The sequence below is a fragment of the Pseudonaja textilis genome, chromosome 3, assembly GCF_049901715.1.
Source record: "Pseudonaja textilis isolate UNSWEBS1 chromosome 3, rPseTex1.2, whole genome shotgun sequence".
Lineage (NCBI taxonomy): Eukaryota > Metazoa > Chordata > Lepidosauria > Squamata > Elapidae > Pseudonaja > Pseudonaja textilis.
The window spans coordinates 184,986,265-185,005,561 of NC_141992.1; the positions used below are offsets into that span (position 1 = coordinate 184,986,265).

Below are 19,297 nucleotides of genomic sequence, written 5' to 3' on the forward strand. Positions count from 1 at the left end.
GTGCATATCTTACTTTGGGGGAAATACCTTAATTGACTTGTTTGCAATCAAAATGAGGAAAAAAGCATGTACCTTGCTACACTGACAGACATCTGTTCAAGTAAATAATATGCTGGTCTCAAACTTTTAATTCAGAATTAGAGGTCATTAGAGATCATGTACAATGGCATAATAATAATAGTTCTATCTGAATGCTAGTTTTATCTGAACTAGTTGAAAAACAATAGATTAATTAAGGCAATACTGAATACTTATTGTAAGAAACAGATTTTAACTATACCACCAATTTTAACTTTTAAGTACTTTTAAAATATCAACACTTCAACTGTAATTTTTTGCACATTACTATAAAGTAAAAACTTTCTACATTAGAGCAAGAAGAATAGCAACCAATTCAATGGAGATTAAACGAAGATGGAATGAGTATTCTAAAATACTGCATAGTAGAGATGTCAACTTCTAAGGTACATTGGAACAATGTTTTTCATGTTTGACAACTTTCAAATGTTTGGACTTTAGCTCCAAGAATTTCCCAGACGGTACAACAATTAAGAATGAAGGTATCAATAGCTTCTGACTTTTAGGATCAATCATCAACAGCAAAGGAACAACCAGGCAAGATATATGTGATGGACAAGCACTGGGTTCAGCAGCCATAAAGACTTTGGAAAAGTTATTTAAATACTGGGATGTGTCTCTATCCACAAAGATCAGATTCATTCTGGTAAGGGAATTCCCTGTAACATTCAATGGAAGTGAAAGTTGGCCTTTGAAGAAGTAGGATATCCAAAGGCATTTTTTCAAGAGGCAACTGGACCTTCTGGTTTTTCTTTGAAGATGTTTTGCCTCTCATCCAAGAAGCTTCTTCAGCTCTTCTTCTTGGATGAGAAATGAAACATCTTCAAAGAAAAACCAGAAAGTCCAGTTGCCTCTTGAAAAAGCATCTTTGGGACAACCATGAATCTCCATGGACATTTAGGATGGGAAGAATATTCATGTGTTGGACTTTGGAGAAGAAATCCGAGAATGCTATAGACAGGCAAGAAAACAGACAACTGAACAAATCAATCCAGAGTTCTCACTCGAAACACAAATGACCAGGTTCAAATTACCCTACTTTGAGCACATTATATGAAGCACTAGCTGTCTGGAGAACACTCTACTATTAGGAAAGATGGAAGGATGACCAGTAGCAAGGTGGATGGACTCAGGTGGAAGACCTCAAAGACCAGGTTAAGGACAGACTGCCATGGGAGAAAATCTAGGTGGTTGCTAAGAGTTGATAGCGACTTGATGGCGCACCATCAAACAAAAATAAATAAATAGAAAAAATAAATAAATGTATTTAGTTACATACGCAAGAACTATATAACGCTATTTACCTTTGTTTTGAAAATTGCATTGAACCGAATAGTCCTTGCCAATATATTCTTTTTTCTCGTGACTTAGAAATCCTTAAATAACTGAAGCAAAATGGGCTTGTTTCAACACTTTCCCACATATACAACAGAGAGAAATGCACACACCAGGAAAATTACTTCTACCAGGAGAATAAGATTGCCCAAATCTCACCTTGTAGAGTTTTGATAACCACAAGAGAAAACGTGGGCGCCTCTTTCCGCCAAGCTGCCTTCCACATTAGGTACCACAAAATGTAAACCTCCTTTTGGTTGATCCAAAGAAAAGTTGATGTGTATCTTTAACACTTTTAATTCTGGAGCAGTTAAAAAAAAAAGACCACTGCTTTAAAATGTGTATATATAGTCATCACTGAGAATTCTGCATTTATAATATTAACTTATTTGGAAAGAGAAAAGTAGGCTGCTGAAAGTAGGAATCCTATAAATATATATAGGTAGTCCTCATCTTACAATCATTCATTTAGCAATCATTCAAAGTTACAATGGTACTGAAAAAAGGGGGGGAAATGCTGGTTGCCAAGCGCCCAGATTTTGATCACGTGATTATGGGGATGGTAACCATTCATTTAGTGACTGTTTGAAGTTACGACAGCACTGAAAAAAAGGGACTGATAACCAGTTTTCACATTTACAAACGTTGCAGCATCCCCGTGGTCACGTGATCAAAATTCACGCGTCTGGCAACTGGCATGTATTTATGGCGGTTGCACCGTCCTGGGTTCATTTCTAACCTTCCGAGCTGGCTTCCGACAAGCAAAGTCAATGGGGGAACCCAGACTGCATGATTCCATAAAGGGAGGGATATGCTTAACAACGGTGGCAAAAAAAAGGAGATCATAATGGGAAGAAAACTCACTTAACTGCCTTGCTTAACAACAGAAATGTTGGGCGCAATTGTGGTTCATAAATCAAGGACTACCTGTGGTCACCTGGTTGAGAGTTGGGTGGCTACAGAAACTGAATGAAGAAATAAATCTAAGTAAATAAAACAAACATTTATTTCACAAATCGGTAGGACCTTGTACTGTACCATCAGCATGCTTCCAAAGCTCTGATGGCACCTTAATACACAACTCTCCATTTCCAGCATCTGGATCCACAGCACTGACTGCAGCAGCATAGGCATTGGAAAAGTAGTTGAGATTTCGCCTGTAACGTGAATGGGTGGATTATTTCAAGTTTCAGCAAAAACTGGATTAAGAAAAGGCAATCCACATTTTGGAAGCAGCTCCTCCCCAAAACAACGAAACAGCATTCCAAAGTAATAAATCCTCCAGCAAGTACTACGTTTCTAAGACGATACATTCTTCTAACACCCTGGAAAAGCCATTCAATAACCATAGAACATGTGAAGTGTTTTAAGAAAACCCCAAGAAAACTATCACGTATTGTATATTCTCATAATATGGATTCAGCACATGGAGCAAACCATCCATGAATCCGTTCACCCACATCCATCTATCTGGCTTACAGACATTCAATCACAATGCACTATAAAACATTAAAGTAAATAAGGATCATAAATTTATAACGTTCAATAAAAATAAAACTAATCAGGATGGAAAGGAAGGGAGCAAAGTGTGCACAGAAAAGAGATGGGGTATTATCTACTCTTATTAGAAACCTTCAAAGTACCACACCTCCATTGGGGCCCTGGGCTAAATGGCAGAACCATGTTTTCAAGGCCTCTCGGAAGGCCAAAAGGATAGGTGTGGACATCACTTTGAAGTTCCAGGCATGATGTTCCAGAGGGTGGGAGCCACCACAGAAAAGGCTCTTCTTCTGAACCCTGCCAGCTGAAAAGGGCTAATCCCATCAGGGTGAGCCTGTTTCTCAGGTGGCCTAGACCCATGCCATGCAGTGCTTTAAAGGTAATCATCAACACCTTGATCTGGATTTTTTTTAATTTATTTACTTGCATCTCACCTTTATTATTTGTACAAATATCTCACGGCAGCAAACATACCCATCACATTTCCTCCTATTTTCTCTACAACCCTGTGAGGTGGGTTGAACTGAGAGACGATGACTAGTACCCGAAGTCACCCAGCTGGTTTTCATGGTGAAGGTGAGCAAGGCCTAGTCTTTAAAAAATCTTCGTTATTATTTTCATTTTAGTTTTTTGTTGCTTATTTTCATCTTGCTTTTCCTCCTCAAAATAACATAAACTCTCAGTACCCTCACACACTATGAAGGATATTGGGAGCTGCGGTTCTATAGTATCTGAAGGGCAAAAGATTCCTCCACTTTGTATTCAACAAAACGTGATTCAGAACAGCTTATTTTGGCTAGGTAGAAATTAAGAACAATACAGCTACTAAAATTGGAGAGTCCTATGGTATTAAAATATCTCTGTAATTTTTTTAAATATTTCTACTACATGACATGAAAATGCTCATAATGACTAAATGGTCCAATACTTTCTCTATAGCAAGTTATGAACTGCACAAAATGACCACCATGAACAAAAAGTATTAGAGACCTTGAATTTAATTTTAATTAATTCAGTGATGCTGTTTCAACTTTCCCAAAATATAATATAGTACAAGAAGTTTCTATTGGTAGTTATTATTGCCAAACATCTGCATTCCAAAACATCTCTATTTAAAAGGCATCTGTAGTTCTGAAATCCAATTTATATTCTGCCATAATGACTGATAGGACATTAATCAGTGTGACCTGTTACTTACTGTTTTGACTCACTGTGACAAACTTCCAGTGTTGGGTCATTATAAATAAAAGCTGCTTCCAAATCATTGACTCTAACTCTATATATCCTGCATTGCTTACTGTTCAGCTTAATTCTATTCAAGTTTGCAACTGTTGGAAATATTGTCAGCTCCACATAGCCCTACAAAAAAAAAAAGAAATCCCATGTCAGTCATACTTTATATAATTAGCACAAAAAGATTATAATTAAAGTTGTTTGTTTTTTATAAAACAAGATGTGCACAAATGAGTGTGCAAGGAACAGCTGGTTTGGATTGATCTGCACCCAAACGAAACTTATGATATTTATGCAATGCTGATACATTTGCATCTCAGGTAAAATAGGGGAGGGAGGGATAAGAAGATATTAGGAAAATTGAGGCCGGGTAAAAGCAAGAAAGAATTTCAGTCTTGCCCCAACCTGCTCTGCCTGTTCACTCTGGCATCCCTCTGAATTTTATTCACAGCTAAAACTCAATCAAACTTTTCTGGATTTTCTTTCTTCTTTGGATAGGTGATCCAAAACTGTTAGCAGAACTTTTAGAATGCAATGGTTTGCTTCTGAATCAAAGCAAAACATATTTTCTATTTCATGCAGACCTTTATTTACAGCATTAAAAAAAAGAGTTCTCTATCATTTGATGAACTTCCGCTTTCTCACTGGCATTTCTAATATTACTTTTTGGAATTGCATTCTCCTTTTCAAAAATGAAACACAATCATTAGAATTGCAATACACTATTGATCAGTAACAGCACTCTGTGATATGCTGGCCACATGACCGTGGAAATTTCTTCAGACAGCTCTGGCTCAATGCGCCTAAGAAAAGTCCCCTATAGTCAGTAATGACTATTGGAGCAAAATCACAAAATCCTCCTTTTCTTGATCAGTAAAAGAATTCCAACACAGAGATTAAAGCCCATGTATTGTTTCATAAATCTCAATCTTAGAAGGAAAAGCATATGCTGATTCTCTTTTCAATTAACTTACAAAATGAGTTTAGCTCACCAAAAAATCTACATGTGAAATATTCAAACTAAGATTTGGACTACTGCTATAAAAAAAGCAAAACTCAAACAAAGAATAATTAATGCAAATAGACAGTGTGAAACAAAATTATTTCTTTTTTTCACATCTTCTCTCTGAAGATGCCCTAAACAAGTTGAATGGCTAAGCAGAGATTTGAAACAAGATCTTATAGAATATCAGACTACGACTTTAGATTCATTGTTAATCCCCTAATATTTTATTTATTTTAAAACATTTGTATGCCTTCTATTTAAGGGTAAAACTCTGAGAAACACAATAAAACCACCAAACTACAAAAAAAAAAAAAAAGCCTAGCATGATTTCTGAATCTGCTAATTGTGATGAAATCAAGAAAAATCATTAATGTGCCACATGTGAAGCTATCTATCTGCAGTCTATGCCACAAGGCATTAAGTCAGAAATGTTTCCCTTTGATCTATTTTTTTTAACTGAGTCTATCTGAGATGAAGAAACTAAATTGCTCTCAGTAAGGAAGGAAGGTTTGGTATCCATTAGTAATCTATCGTTCTTAACATACTTACAACAACAGATTTTCTCTGAAAATTTATGCTGTTGATGCAAATCACCTGATGGGTTGTGCTAGGAAAAAAAGGAAAATTCAAAATAAAGATTTTGATAAATCTAGGTTAACAGACATACTTAACATTTGGTAATAAAAACAAATTCCTAGCTCATCTTTTGGGCATGCTGTGCATAACCTAATATTTTAAGAGGCCTATAAAAATATTTCCATGGAATGTTTCAGTTCAAGAGTGCCTATGGCTAAGTCTAGACAAAAAGTATTTTCACTATGCCTTATTTCACATTTAATTAAAAAGATATATACAACGTGTAGATATAAAATACATTTAGCACTAACAGTATAAACACACTGAAATTTCATTTTCATTCATTAAAACAGTTCAAAAATGTATGTTTCTTAATGTTTTGAACTAGGGTGGTAAATTATTTCCCTGACATCAAAGCTTTCCTTTCTCACCAAATTTTAGATAAGAATTATCAGAATGTTAGTGAAAGATTTCCAGATTTCAACTATCCAGTTCACTACAAGAATATGTCATACTTATTTCTCCCCAAATTCTCAATTGTCTCAGCTTTCTTGACTGATCAGAGTAACTATACATAGCAATAAATAATCCAAGTACAGCCCTATGCTGAAATCAACGCAATACCTTATAGAGAACTGTGTGAAACAAAGAGACCTGTTAAATGTACAGGTAGTCCTCAACTTACAATCACAATTGAGCTCCAAATTTTTGTTGTTAAGTGACACACCTGTCAAGTTAATTTTGCTTATTTTACCACCTTTCTTGCCACAGTTATTCAGTGAATAACTGCAGTTAATAACATGATTGTTAAGCGAATCTGGCTTTCCCATTCACTTTGTCAGAAGATCACAAAAAATGATCACATGTCCCCGGGACACTGCAACAGTCAGGTGTCAATTGCCAAGTATCTGAATTTTGATCATATGACCACAGGGATGCTACAAAGGTTTTAAGTGTGAAAAATTGTCACAAGTCACTTTTTAGTGCCATTATAACTTTGAATGGTCACTAAATTAACTGTTGTAAGTCAAGGACTATCTGTATTTATGTTCTGACTACATTAGTCTAAGTAATTCATAAAACTCATACTAAAAATCCAGTCCAAATTGATTGCGGGAACATGCTGCATATTGCCTCTAGGCACAAAGTTATTCTTAAATAAAGTTATTCTAATATAAATAAAAAGCTATATCCCAGATATGGCACAAGTCCCCCCCACAAAGATGAATTCTATCTTATATGAAATTGACATCTATTCATTAAAATATAAGTTCAACAATTTTCTTATTTATTGTTCATACCAGTCTTCAACAAATAAGACATTGGACATTTCAAAGATACTTCATGATAATTTAAAAAGGAAACTATAGTTAAGTATACTTATAATTTATAAGGTCTTGGGCTCTCAAACCCTTTGTCTCCTTTCTTTCTGTTCATGATGAAGAGAAGTACTAAATTTTGGTGAAAATCAAACACATATCATCATCCTCTTTAGCAGTCTTTACAAAAGTACTTTCAATTCTTCCTTTTTTGACAAGTTTTTTGTAAGAAAGCATTTTTGACAGTGAATCTTAAAACAACCTGAAGAAACATCCAGAGGCACTATTACCCATTTAAAAATAGAAAAATAAATGTAAAAAATGTGTATGATCAACTTAAGGAATTATTTAAACCAGAAACTTAGTAACACTGATTCCTAAGACTCGGATATTTACACCTCATATTCAAGATTATAATGTGATGTAATTATATGTAACAAAGCAAGGAACCATTTCTTCTTTAAAAAATTTCCTCTGGTAGTTACAGAACGGCAGATTTATATTGTTGTATTTAAAATATTTATCTTATAAGTAGCAGCTCTTAGCATCCAAATCAAACTGTTAAAACATTTTCTACAGCCATTTAGTTATGCAGTGCAAAGGCTTCTCCTCTTTATAACAGCAAGTTGTATCGTATCACCAAATATTTTTAGGCTGAATTGTTAGCGCTATTCACATCTGGAGAAAAGGACATTAAAGTAATCTTCATAGCTGAATATGTTCCAACTACAAATCCGGTCGGAATCACTTCCAGGTAATCTTACAATATTTCCAGACTTATTGTGTGGGGACTTTCTATTATAATCTTTTGATCCTTAGCAACCATTTGGATTTAATCACCAAGGGAACATCTGACTTAAGTAAAGGGTACGTCCAGCTGCCAGGTCTTCTCAAAAGGCTTCTTAAGGTCGCCCGGACATTTTCCTGAGGGGTTCAAAGCAAGTTTGGAGATATCAATTCACAGCAAGTTAGGCTGGTGAGAGGAAAAGGAGGCCAACGCAATGGGGCTCCAGCTGCACCGGAGAAGGAGAGGCGGCAGGGACCTCCGACAGGCAAGGAAGCTTGTTCGGAGGGGAAACGGCGGCTCTTAATGAGAACCACTGAGAAAAGCGAGCGATATTCCGGGAAGTCACAGGCGTCTTCTGAAAACAGCGGCGTTTAAACCCTCCAGGAGAAAGTCGCAGAGATGTTTCCTCTCGAGCAGGCGGCCTGCGAGAGACGTCTCCACGTCCGCAACTCCACGGAGATGAGCGAGGCTTGGCGGCTCTCCTTAAGCCACTTCCCCACGGCGGATCGGCACCTTCCTTTCGTTAGACATATTGGGCGCCATATTCCCTGCGACTTTTGATCTTTCACCCCGGGGCAAAGGTCAAACTCTCCTTCTATTAGACCTTCTCTGCAGTTATCGCCCTCTTGCTTTCAGGTCCGGAATCACAGTCGCTCAAGATAAGCGAGACGAGAAGAAAGGGAAACCGAAGGGAATGACCCATGCGCAGTAGAGAAACTATTTCAAAGGAAGGCAGCGCGCATGCGTCACAAACTAGGAAGCTCATTGGTAGAGGGGGAAAGGCTGCGATTGGCTGAGCGAAACCAATCACGCTCAGCGTTGGCGGGGGATTATTTCGCGCGTATTTTTGAAGGCGAGCAATGCAGCATTGCTTACTTCATTTTTTAGGCATCTGTAACAACACTCAAGTTGTTTTTTAAGGTCTATAAAGCAGGAGTCTCCAAACTTGGCAACTTTAAGGCTTGTGGACTTCAACTCCCAGAATTCTCCAGCCAGCTAAAAGAATTCTGGGAGTTGAAGTCCACAAGTCTTAAAGTTGCCAAGTTTGGAGACCTCTGGTCTATGATTCTCAGTCATTCAGGCAATGGTTGTCTCCAAGGTGTTGTTTTTTTTTTCCCCCAAGAGGCAACTGAATTTTCTGGTTTTTCTTTGAAGATGTTTCGCTTCTCATCCAAGAAGCTTCTTCAGTTCTGAAGGCTTAACACCTTTGAGTGTTAAATTAGAAGGCAGTATTTTAAAGAATGGGATTTGGTCACATAAATACTATGAGGTTTACATATACATGGAAAAGGTTGAGAATAAGCACAGGTAGTCCTCAACTTACAACAGTTCATTTAATGACTGCTCGAAGGTATAACGGCACTGAAAAAAGGTGACTTGACGGGTTTTCACACTTACGGCCATTGCAGCATTCCCCATGATCATAATCCAAATTCAGACGCTTGGCAACTGACTCATATTTATGACCGTTGCAGTCTTCTGGGTGCATAGGCCACCTTCTGACAGGTCAATGGGAAGCCAGATACACTTAATAAATACATTACTAACTTAACAACTGCGATGTTAAGTGATTCACTTAACTGGAAAGAAAGGTCAAAATGGGGCAAAACTTAACAAATGTCTCACTTAGCAACAGAAATGTGGGGCTCAATTGTGCTTGTAAGTCTACCTGTATTGCATTTTATGTTTCTGTATATCCCATTTTTTTCCTGACATTCAGTATTAGTCCATACACTGAGTCAGGTTTATTCAACATTTTATCTAATTTACTTAAGAGTAAGACTCTTCAGAAAGAAAAGCAAACAAAAAACAAAAAGCTCATATTATAAAAGTTGATGTCAGAAAAGGAAATAAAGCAAAGGCAAAGATATGCTCCAACTACGTTGAACTATATCAGAATATCAGTTGGAAACTAGACTGTCTAGAATTCTGTAAGCTACAAACCAAATAGCAGAATTGCGTCCAGATAGACTGATTTAGTTTTTCCAAAGATCAGGTTTAAATGTTAGTTAATATAAAGAAAAGATTAAAGAAAACCATCCTCTATCTATCTTAAATGGATCTTCTTTGCAGTGTGTGTTTTAATCTATACAATTTTTAAAATTTTAATACAGATTTAATTTAAACAAAATACAGAAAAGAGTTGAATAAAATACTCATATATTGCTATTTACATTTTTCTAGAAATATCAGTTTCAACAGTAAAGAACTCTCAAGAACTCCTAATATTATTAGATGCCTCACAGAAAATTGTGGGTCTTAAACTATGTGGCAAAACCACAAAAAAATTGATCTACCAGTTGACGGTGTTTAGAATATTTTCAGCCCCAGCTTTGTTGAAATAATTCTTAGGAAATGGGTCTTCTTGAATTATAAACTTTGAGTCCATTCTGCATTGAAGAACGAGCGTATTTCGTTAGAAGTGTGCCAATTTTTTGCTTCTCTGAGCATAAATCCCTGTAAAATAGAAGGATTTTTAAAAATGTATTTTCCAAAATCATTTTAACAATTTCAATATTCTAAGGCAAAGTACAAAATCATCAATAACACTGTATTTCAATACAGGTAGTCCACAAAATATGACCATAATTGAGCCCAAAATGTCTGTTGTGAAGTGAAACATTTGTTAAGTGAATTTTGCTCCATTTTACAACCTTTCTTGCCACAGTTGTTCAGTGAATCACTCATTTGATAAGTTGGTAATGTGGTTGTTAAGTAAATCTGGTTTTCCCATTGATTTTGCCAGTCAAAAAGTTCTAAAAGGTGATCACATGACCTTGGGACACAACAACGGTCGTAAGTATGAACTGGCTGCCAAGCACCTGAATTTTGATCACATGATCATGAGGGTGCTACGAAGATCGTAAGTGTGAAAAATGGTCATAAGCCACCTTTTTTCAATGCTGTTTGAATGGTCACTAAATGAACTGTTGTAAGTTGAGGACTACCTGTACACAGTGTCAAGTAGCATACAATCTTGACTTAGAGAGGGAAATAGAAAATAATGTGCAATGATTGCAAGAAAGAATGCAAAAGGAAATGAGGAAGTCATTGGTTAACAGAAAGATACTTGCAATGGACCAAAAATACTTCAATTCTAATAGCGAACAAAAGCAAGGATTAGTTGTTTCTGAGTAGCTGCCAAAATCAGCATACATAGTTTGGTTTTTGGGGTTTTTTAATATTTTTTTTAATTTTTATTACAACAACAAAAAACAAACATAAAACCTTCTTTCTGTTCCAGTGTCAGTTGAGTACATATTTCTTCATGCACAAAATATTATCATACATATTTAACTTGTATATATTTATAATCATTCTTATTCATATTTTATATCACATATGTCACTTATTCTATTATCCTTAGCTTAATAATCATTAACTTTCAATAATATATTTCAAGGTCATTTTCTTACCCTATCTAGACTGTTGCAGGACTGTAGTTATACTACTTACTCTATATATGGAGTGATATCAGCTTCTGTCCACTTCTCCCGAATAGAGAACAAGTGTTTAAATCTTTCATTATCATCTTCTGGTAAATCTTCAACATTCAGCAGGAAAATAATCTCTGGTTTAGAAGATCTATCTACAAGAGCCAACCCCTTTGAATAAATAAAAATCAAAATTGGAATATGTCCAGGAAACCTTTAATGAGTAAATTAAAATATAAAGTTAATAAACATTTCAAAAATGCGCATTTGCTATGTTTATGTATTGTTCTTTCTTTTAATGAGAGAACTTCTTAACAGTTTCAGCCTTCCATCAACCTCATGATGTACCTTAGGCTAAAAGATGCAGATGACTTGAGACCATCCAATCCCCAGAAGTCCTAATCTGACCCTAATATTTGTGGATTTTCAAATTTATGCTCCAGACTGAGCGCATTTGTGGAAGTGGCACATCTCATATCACGTTACCTTTAACTGATCCAGTCTAGTTGTCATTCCTTCGGGGACACTCTGCTGCCACACTTCTTGAAATTCCGAGAGGTTAAATTTAACAGCATTTTGTAAGAGCATTTGTGCAATTGCTCTACACACCTTCTCTTCATTCATTTCAAAGTAAGCCTCACCTGGGAAGGAGCATTAACAACCACAAGTAATTAAGGAAGATGTCGCACACACTTAAGTGTATCTTTAAAAAAACTCGTCAATCTCAAAATAACATTATATGCCAGAATTAATTCAATAGTTTAACCTTGAATCTGGTATTATCAGGTCTTCATTCATTGAATTTTAACCTGACATCCTGATCTAATGAATATTCTAACCAGGTGTATCATCTTCATTATTAAAAATGAGCAGCTATGAAGGAAACCTACCTTCATCCATGTATTTTTTCCCGTAACTTTCCAGGATGTGTTCTATCATTTCTCTGAAATAGAAATGTGCCTAATTTCAGTATAAAATATAATAAGCAAGCTTGTTCTCTACAGAATTTGATTTAGAACTAGACACCTAGGGTTATCCTTATATTATTTATGAACACATTTTATTTGAATGTGTGATAAATATTTAGGTGCACTTATATAACACCTCTTAGAGCTTGTTTATAGGGCATGCTGAAGACTAATGCACTCCCTTGCACTAAAGGTAACCTGACAACTGTTTTCTCCTACCATGTTTTCCTGAAAATAAGACCCTGTCTTATATTTTTTTGCCACCAAAAAAGGCACGAAGTCTGATTTTCGGGGGATATCATCCACTGACTAACCTGTTGCCCCCAGCCTCCTTTTTGCTGTCAGAGGTGTTCAGGAATTTATTCTGTGGCTGGCAAGGCTTTCCTGAAGGCCTCGGCAGCTGATAACAGAGCTCCAGATCAATCCAGGACTTTGTTATCAGCTACAGAGCCCTTCAGGAAAGCCTTGCCAGCCTTACTGGCTGCAGAAGAAATGGGCTGGCAAGGCAGGTGTCGGGGTTTGTGAGGTCTGGCTACAACTGTCCAAAGATAGGTAGTAGGGCAGCTCCACCCCCTATGCCCACCCTAGCTTAATTTTTACCCATCCACTCTGAAATGGGAAGCATCTTAATTAGGGCTTATTTTGGGTGCATGTGTAAAAATCTGGCTAGGATTTACTTTCATGGTCATATTTTCGGGGAAACAGGGTAGTTCACTAGAACAGGGGTCACCAACCCCTGGGCCGCAGCCTGTTTGTAACTGGGCCATGCAGTTGGTGGGTGAGCATGAGCGTGTAGCTCCCCTTGCATGCAAAGTTTCCCTCACACTAGCGGTAACCATCTTGCGCTCGTGCATGAAGCTCCCCTTGTGCGAGCAGCAGCTGCTGGTACTCGCGCGCAAAGCTCCCTTCACCTGATTGGTGGGTGCAACTGCCCGTCTGCTGGTTGCACAAATGGAGCTGTGTATACTCATGCTTGCCTGCCACTCACAAGGAGCTATCCCCTCTCCTCCACACCGGGCTGCCAAGGCAGAAAGGTTGGGGACCACTGCACTAGAGCTGAGGCCCCCAACCCCCAGACCATGGATTGGCACCGGTCCACAGCATGCCAGAAACCAGTCCATGCAAACAAGCAAAGCCCCATACGTGGGAGGCAGGCAGTACACAAAACCACGCCCCTTCCAATCTATAGAAAAACCTCTCTCCATGGAATCGGTGCCGGGTGCCCAAAAGGTTGGGGGCTGCTGCCCTAGAGTACCCCTAGATGTAGAGAATCACTACATGTTCTGGGATTAAAATTTATAGAATCCTCAGCCAAAAGACCAATGATTCATATCTGGGGAGGTCCTGCTGGGAAAGGCTGTTCAATGCATCAAGAATGGATTTCATCAAGTAAAGGCCAAATTGATCTGATACTAGGCCTCACTTAATGACAGCCTTGTTTAGTAACTGTTCCAATTAAAGGTACAGTTTATCTGCCATGAAAAAAGATTGGCATGAATTCTAAATCCATGTCAGACTAGATTCACGCATCACACAATAAACATGGTGTACTTTTTTGGGCTGTAATGTAGCTCAATGTGTAATCCAGCCATTACGGGCTTGTGAAACGTGGTTGTTTTAATACATTTTATGAATTTGTAATTGCATCTAATTTAGTAAATACGCCATATTAAGGAAAGATTTGGCACACGAATCCAGCCTTATCTACCTTAGCTTTAAATTTGAAAACAGGCATTTTGTAAACAACATATAATAATCGAAACAGAAACTTTTCACAAATAAACAATGGGGTGAGCCTTATTCTTTTTGTATGAAGTACACAGAAATAAAATAACTTACTTGGGTTCTAGAGGCCCAAGTTCTTGAACACATAAACTTAAAGGGACTTTACTGAACAACCAGGACTCTGAATATATTAGTTGGGTCACGTGATTCAACAGTTTCATCTCATAGTCAAAGTCTAGAATCCTCCAGTATCCTGCAAGCAGAGAAGGGCATTAGTCTATATTCTACAAAATCCTTTATAAAAAGCTCAACTCCATTGTTGATTTTCCCCCCCTACTCTTTTATCTGGTTATGATGCCAGCTTAGTTATTTTCTCCCTTCACGCTCAATTGAAGAAGAGACAGTTTGGTCTAATGGTTAATGCACCAGGCTAGAAAACAGAAGGCTGTGAATTCTAGTCCCGTTTTAGGCAGGAAGGCAGCTGGGTGACCTTGGGCCAGTAACTCTCTCCCAGCCCTTGGAAGGAGACAATGGCAAACCACTTCTGAGAAATCTTGCTAAGAAAACAATAGGGTTAAGTTCAGACAGTTGCCAGGAGTCAAAATTGATTCAAACGCATGAATGCACATAAACATACAAATATCTCCACTGAAGAGTACAATTCAACTTACATAACTGTATGTTGGGCAGAACATAAAGTTCAATTTAAAGTGTTAAAAGTCAGCTGGATGGGAAGTGAGGGATCCTTGGTACTCTCTGAGCTTGGTTGTTTTTTTGCAAATCTTTCCTTACCCAAATTAGGTAACATCATCATCACTGGCACAGATGATGTTACCTAGTTTGGGTAACGAAACATCTGCAAGAAAACGACTAAGCTCAGAGAGCATCAAGGACTCCTCATTTCAACCCCGAGTTAACGAATGTTCTCCTTTGTTGGAGGGGAAGTGCTTTGCTATTTTACCAAGTAATTAAAAAAAGAAGATTCTTAAACAGTCATATATTTATCTCTTTGCTCTCTTAAAACGAAATGCGGCAAATGAATGGATTTACTGTCAAAACATCTGAAAGATTCTCATGATCCTTGCGAACAGTTTTAATGTACTGGTTATTCTATATTACTCTGGCTCAAAGGCTCACAAATATATTCTGTATTTTAGTAAAATACAGTAGAACAGGAGTCCCCAACCCCCAACCCGTGGCCCACTACTGTGGTCTATCTGCAACAGAACTGCCTGAGCTGTGCCAGCCCGCCACTCACACAAGCTGAGCTGTGCATGTACATTTGTGTGCACCACCCTGCTTTTCAGATGGCCCAGTTCTCCTCCCCCAGCTGCCAAGCAGCAAAGGTTGTGGACCGTTGCAGTAGAAGTAAGCAATTTTCTCTTTAAATAAGTAATTCCAAGAAACATTGAAACAGGATCTAGCCCCACATTGTAGCTAAAACTACCTTGAACTTGGCAGGCTTTCAGAATCTTCAGCTGATGCATTATTTCTTCCTCACTTGCTTGGACCAAATCTAAGAAGTCTTCTGTTGTATACTACAGAAAGTAAATGAAACGTACATGTCTTCCTTAAGTCTGAATGCTATTCTGAGTGCCTCAGAATTGCTATATAAATAAAAGTTTAAAACTGTATTTGTGAATTTCATTATGAATATTTTGTTTTCACAGCTTTTAGTCACTAGGTAGTATAAAGTTGAAGGCTGAATGGGACTTTCATAAGCCCACTTTTATTTTAAGCTTCATTTATTTCGAGAATCTGAAATTCTATTTGGTTACGGACTGAATCAGGAATTCTGCCACATGCTTAATACCTGCGCTGGAAGGATATTTCAGGGCTTTTAACAGATGAATCAAGTGCTACCCAGTTTGCTACTTAAAACAGCGCCAACATGCAAAAAAAAAAACTAATTAAAATGTTTAGTCCTATCAGATTTTAAAGGCACAAAAGGAATGGAGCCAAATTTTGTTCACTTTGTTTTGAAAGGAGGGAAATTATAAGCCATGCAGTCACTTGAATAGTGAGATGGACAGCATATAAATTTAATAAATAAAATAAATAATAAATTATGCACTTGGGAAACCGCTAAAGGAAAAATATTACTCCACTGATAATGAATATCTCAGCCCATAGCAACTGGGATCCCAGAGACACAAATTAGAATACCTTTATGGATGGGAAGTTGTATATTTACCCTACGCACCAAGCTAAAAAGTTTAGGTGATTAATACATGAACACATGCCTAACATATTCTCCCTTTACAATTAGCCATGTGGGGAAATAATACAAACATACGTTCCTGGGAATTTAATATGAATTAGTACTCTCTAACTGCAATTCACGCCTTGCTTAATTTTTATTCTTACACAACATTTATGTCTCTTTATGAAAAACACTATCTTGTTTTGGCACATGATAACTTTTCCATCTATATATGCATCCATCCTTACCTTATATAATTATTACCTTTGAGTTTGCATCAATTATCTCTTTTTCACTATCTGGACCTTCATAAGGATTTTCCAATAGAAATCTCTTGAGTTTCTTCAATTTAGGCCGGCATCTTCTTAGTTCCCAAAAATGATTGGAGAAGCCTGCAATCTACAACGAGAACTGTCATCAGAACTGCCAGGCTAATCTGTAAAGTTGGCAGTTGCAGATATAACTGCATCAATCAGCAGCAGCAGAGAATGAACACAGCATAAGGCCCTTAAGTTTGGCCTGTTAAATGACTGCCTTTGAGAACAGTGTTTCTCAATTTTAGCAGCTTGAAGATGTGTGGACTTCAACTCCCAGAATTCCCCAGCCAGAACACTAGATAGGGAATTCTGGGAGTTGAAGCCGGATACATCTTCAAGCTGCCATGGTTGAGAAAAATTGCTTTAGAACTTCAGCCCTTTGGGTATATTTGCTCCACTTCCATTTAACCCATCTGGCTGTTTTACCACAGGAAGATTCAATTGTCACTGTGGCCTTTCAGATATTTGGGACATCTCATCATCCCTGGATATGAGTTACAATCCAACCATATCTAAAGTATCACACATCTTCCCCCCACCCCAACTATAAATTTTTAAAACAAAGTATTGCTTTTATTTCTCTTCAGCTGCTGTCTTAAATACCAATGCATGGCAGGATCTATCAAGTGAGAAAAAACAGAAAGAGAAGTTGAGCAATCTTAACCTTGCTTTTTCCAATCCTAGGTAGCAAAATATGTGATGGCCGCAAGCAGGGAAAAGTTATGATTGTGTCTGTTATAATTTTACTATTTAAATGAGTGGCATTTAGAGAGATTTAACTTATTCTTATTGCATTTCTTGGAGAAATAACTGCTATAACTTACTGCACCTGTGTATGGTTTGCCAATTGCACAGTGGCAGATAGGAAAGCACTCCAGAGGGTTAACGTCATAGCCCAGAAGATCACTGGTTGCCCTCTCCCCTCTTTGGAAGAGCTTTATAGCTCCTGCTGCCTTAAGAAAGTTCAAAACATTCTCAAAGATCCATCTCATCCTGGGAACCCATTTTTTGAACTATTACCATCAGGCAGATGGTGCAGGATAATAAAAACAAGGACAAATAGGCTGAAAAACAGCTTCTATCCCAGGGCAGTAACTATATTGAATTCTACTGTATAGTGCAGTGTTGGGGTGGTGTTGGGATTTTCAAGTCAATTCAATTGTATAGAATGTGAAGGATGTGTGTTCGTGTTTATTTTCATAGTCATAATGTACACTGAAGATGGTATTTAATTTCATTGTATGAGGTGCAGTGACAATAAACTATAAACACAGAATCATGGAGCCATACAGGGAAAAAAGGCCGTTTCATCTGGTTCTGTCATTTGCCCATCATCCTACCAAATATCACATTCTTGATAAACCAGAGAAGTTACTGAGTTCCCTATTCAATCAGCTGCTATATGTCCTCAAATCCAAGATCCCACCCATAAATACGCCTATTTTAAATAATTATCCTATACACTATATATCTAAGTACTAAAATATTCATTGCATCTCTTAGCTCATAAAACGCTCTGACTTAATTCATTGGATAAACTAGAGTTCTCTCACATCCACAAATCTGAACTCTTTTGAAAAGGATTAAATGCGATTTATTTATTTTTGTAAAAGGGAGGAGAATGACTTTTCAAAGATCTTGACTTGCTCTAGAGGATCTTCAGGCACACAATACCTCAGGGTGGAGTATATTAGTGGTAGCCTTGTCTGCACAAAGCTGCTCTGGAGTTTCACCGGAAGGAATAAAAAGCAACATATTGGAAGTATCTGCTATTTTCATGTCGTAAGTCTTATCCTTACTGCATATCACAGCATGTTCGTTTTTCTCTCCACGGATCACCAGGCTGCAGGAACAAACAAATGCATGTTCAAATTACAGGGTGTTGACCAATAAAAATATGTAACAATAAATAAAGATGGGAGGCTGATACATCTGAAAAATGTAAAATTCAATTTCTCAAAGTATTCCATGTATGTAGTATCATAATGCTCAATCACGGAAAAAAGCCAGAAACGGGCTGAACTGTCTAATGCTGTGTTTGGGCAAATTTAAGATGCATGGACTTCAACTCCCAGAATTCCCCAAATTTGAGCAATACTGCTCTACCACGTGGAACATGCAGAGGTGAGTGGGCAATGCAATTCCCTACTTGAATTAGATCAGATGACCCTCCCAGTTGCTAGGTGTCGCTGTAGAGTCGACAAATTAAAGCACACTCTACCACCCGGGGGACCCTGCCGAGCATGCGCGTACCTTCGCCCCGCCTCCAACTCGTGACATAACTCCGGCTCCAGCTGCAGAAGGCAGTAATCCCCGGCATCGATCTGCGGACTGAAACTGAGGCACTGTACCGTCGGAAGCAGCTCCGCGGGGTTTAATTTAGCGACCTGCAGCGTTGCATCGACTTCCTCGCGGCTTCGCATCCTCGGCGGCTTGCTCTCCTCGGAGTCCATGGGCATCCCCGACAAGGAGCGGCAAAGACGAGAAGAGAACAGACTCTTCCGAAAGCGCGCCAAAATCACGTTTCGTCAACGTTGATGCAAAGGGGGCGGGCCTTACGCCGCTTAGGCGCCCAATCCGAAAGAGAGGGGGGTGGGGCTAATCACCGCGCCACAAAAACGGCGGTTGAGACTGAGAAGAGCCGCAAAGATGATCAGCGGGCTGCAGGCTGAAACGCCGGGAGAACCTTTGTGGAAACTCGATACGTCTAGTTCAAGGGCCTTCAAACTTGGCAAGTTGAAGACTTGCGGACTTCAACACCCAGAATTCCTTGAGCTAACATGAGTGGAGGAGGAATTCTGGGAGTTAAAGTCCAC

General features: G+C 38.1%; 2 protein-coding genes across 10 annotated transcripts in view; both read right to left on the reverse strand.

Annotated features, from left to right (window-relative positions):
- Positions 1-8,406, reverse strand: part of TAF2 (TATA-box binding protein associated factor 2) — a 61,984-nt gene extending 53,578 nt beyond the window's left edge. For 2 of the 8 annotated variants that reach the window (XM_087931658.1, XM_087931659.1), the window contains exons 1-5: positions 7,112-7,297; positions 5,702-5,755; positions 4,112-4,272; positions 2,452-2,570; positions 1,573-1,714 (exon numbers count right to left, since the gene is read on the reverse strand). In XM_087931658.1, coding sequence (XP_087787784.1) covers positions 1,573-1,714; positions 2,452-2,570; positions 4,112-4,272; positions 5,702-5,755; positions 7,112-7,165 — 530 coding nt within the window. In that variant the 5' untranslated portion in view covers positions 7,166-7,297. Of the gene's footprint in view, positions 1-1,572; positions 1,715-2,439; positions 2,571-4,111; positions 4,273-5,701; positions 5,760-7,108 lie in introns of all 8 variants that reach the window. The other 6 variants (XM_087931657.1, XM_087931656.1, XM_087931662.1 and 3 more) reach the window with 3 other exon arrangements.
- A 745-nt stretch (positions 8,407-9,151) lies between these two features.
- Positions 9,152-19,053, reverse strand: DSCC1 (DNA replication and sister chromatid cohesion 1). 2 transcript variants are annotated; one of them, XM_026703702.2, is made up of 9 exons: positions 18,735-19,053; positions 18,156-18,324; positions 16,429-16,563; positions 15,409-15,499; positions 14,076-14,214; positions 12,159-12,211; positions 11,755-11,909; positions 11,291-11,439; positions 9,152-10,291 (listed from the first exon to the last, which is right to left on the reverse strand). In XM_026703702.2, exons 1-9 carry the CDS (start codon positions 18,938-18,940, stop codon positions 10,183-10,185), a joined length of 1,206 nt encoding a protein of 401 aa, XP_026559487.2. In that variant the 5' UTR covers positions 18,941-19,053; the 3' UTR covers positions 9,152-10,182. The 2 variants fall into 2 exon arrangements, with proteins under 2 accessions (XP_026559487.2, XP_087787779.1); XM_087931653.1 differs by lacking the exon at positions 16,429-16,563 and having other exon boundaries at positions 9,575-10,291.
- Positions 19,054-19,297: the final 244 nt, after the last annotated feature.

What these genes read in the sequence shown, in the direction of transcription:
- DSCC1 (XM_026703702.2), bottom strand. Translation starts at nt 18,940, where the DNA reads ATGCCCATGGACTCCGAGGAGAGCAAGCCGCCGAGGATGCGAAGCCGC. An exon ending in GAAAGCCTGCCAAGTTCAAG is followed by an intron (nt 14,215 to 15,408) that starts GTAGTTTTAGCT and finishes CTCTGCTTGCAG; the next exon opens with GATACTGGAGGATTCTAGAC. An exon ending in CTAGACTGGATCAGTTAAAG is followed by an intron (nt 11,440 to 11,754) that starts GTAACGTGATAT and finishes ATTTATTCAAAG; the next exon opens with GGGTTGGCTCTTGTAGATAG.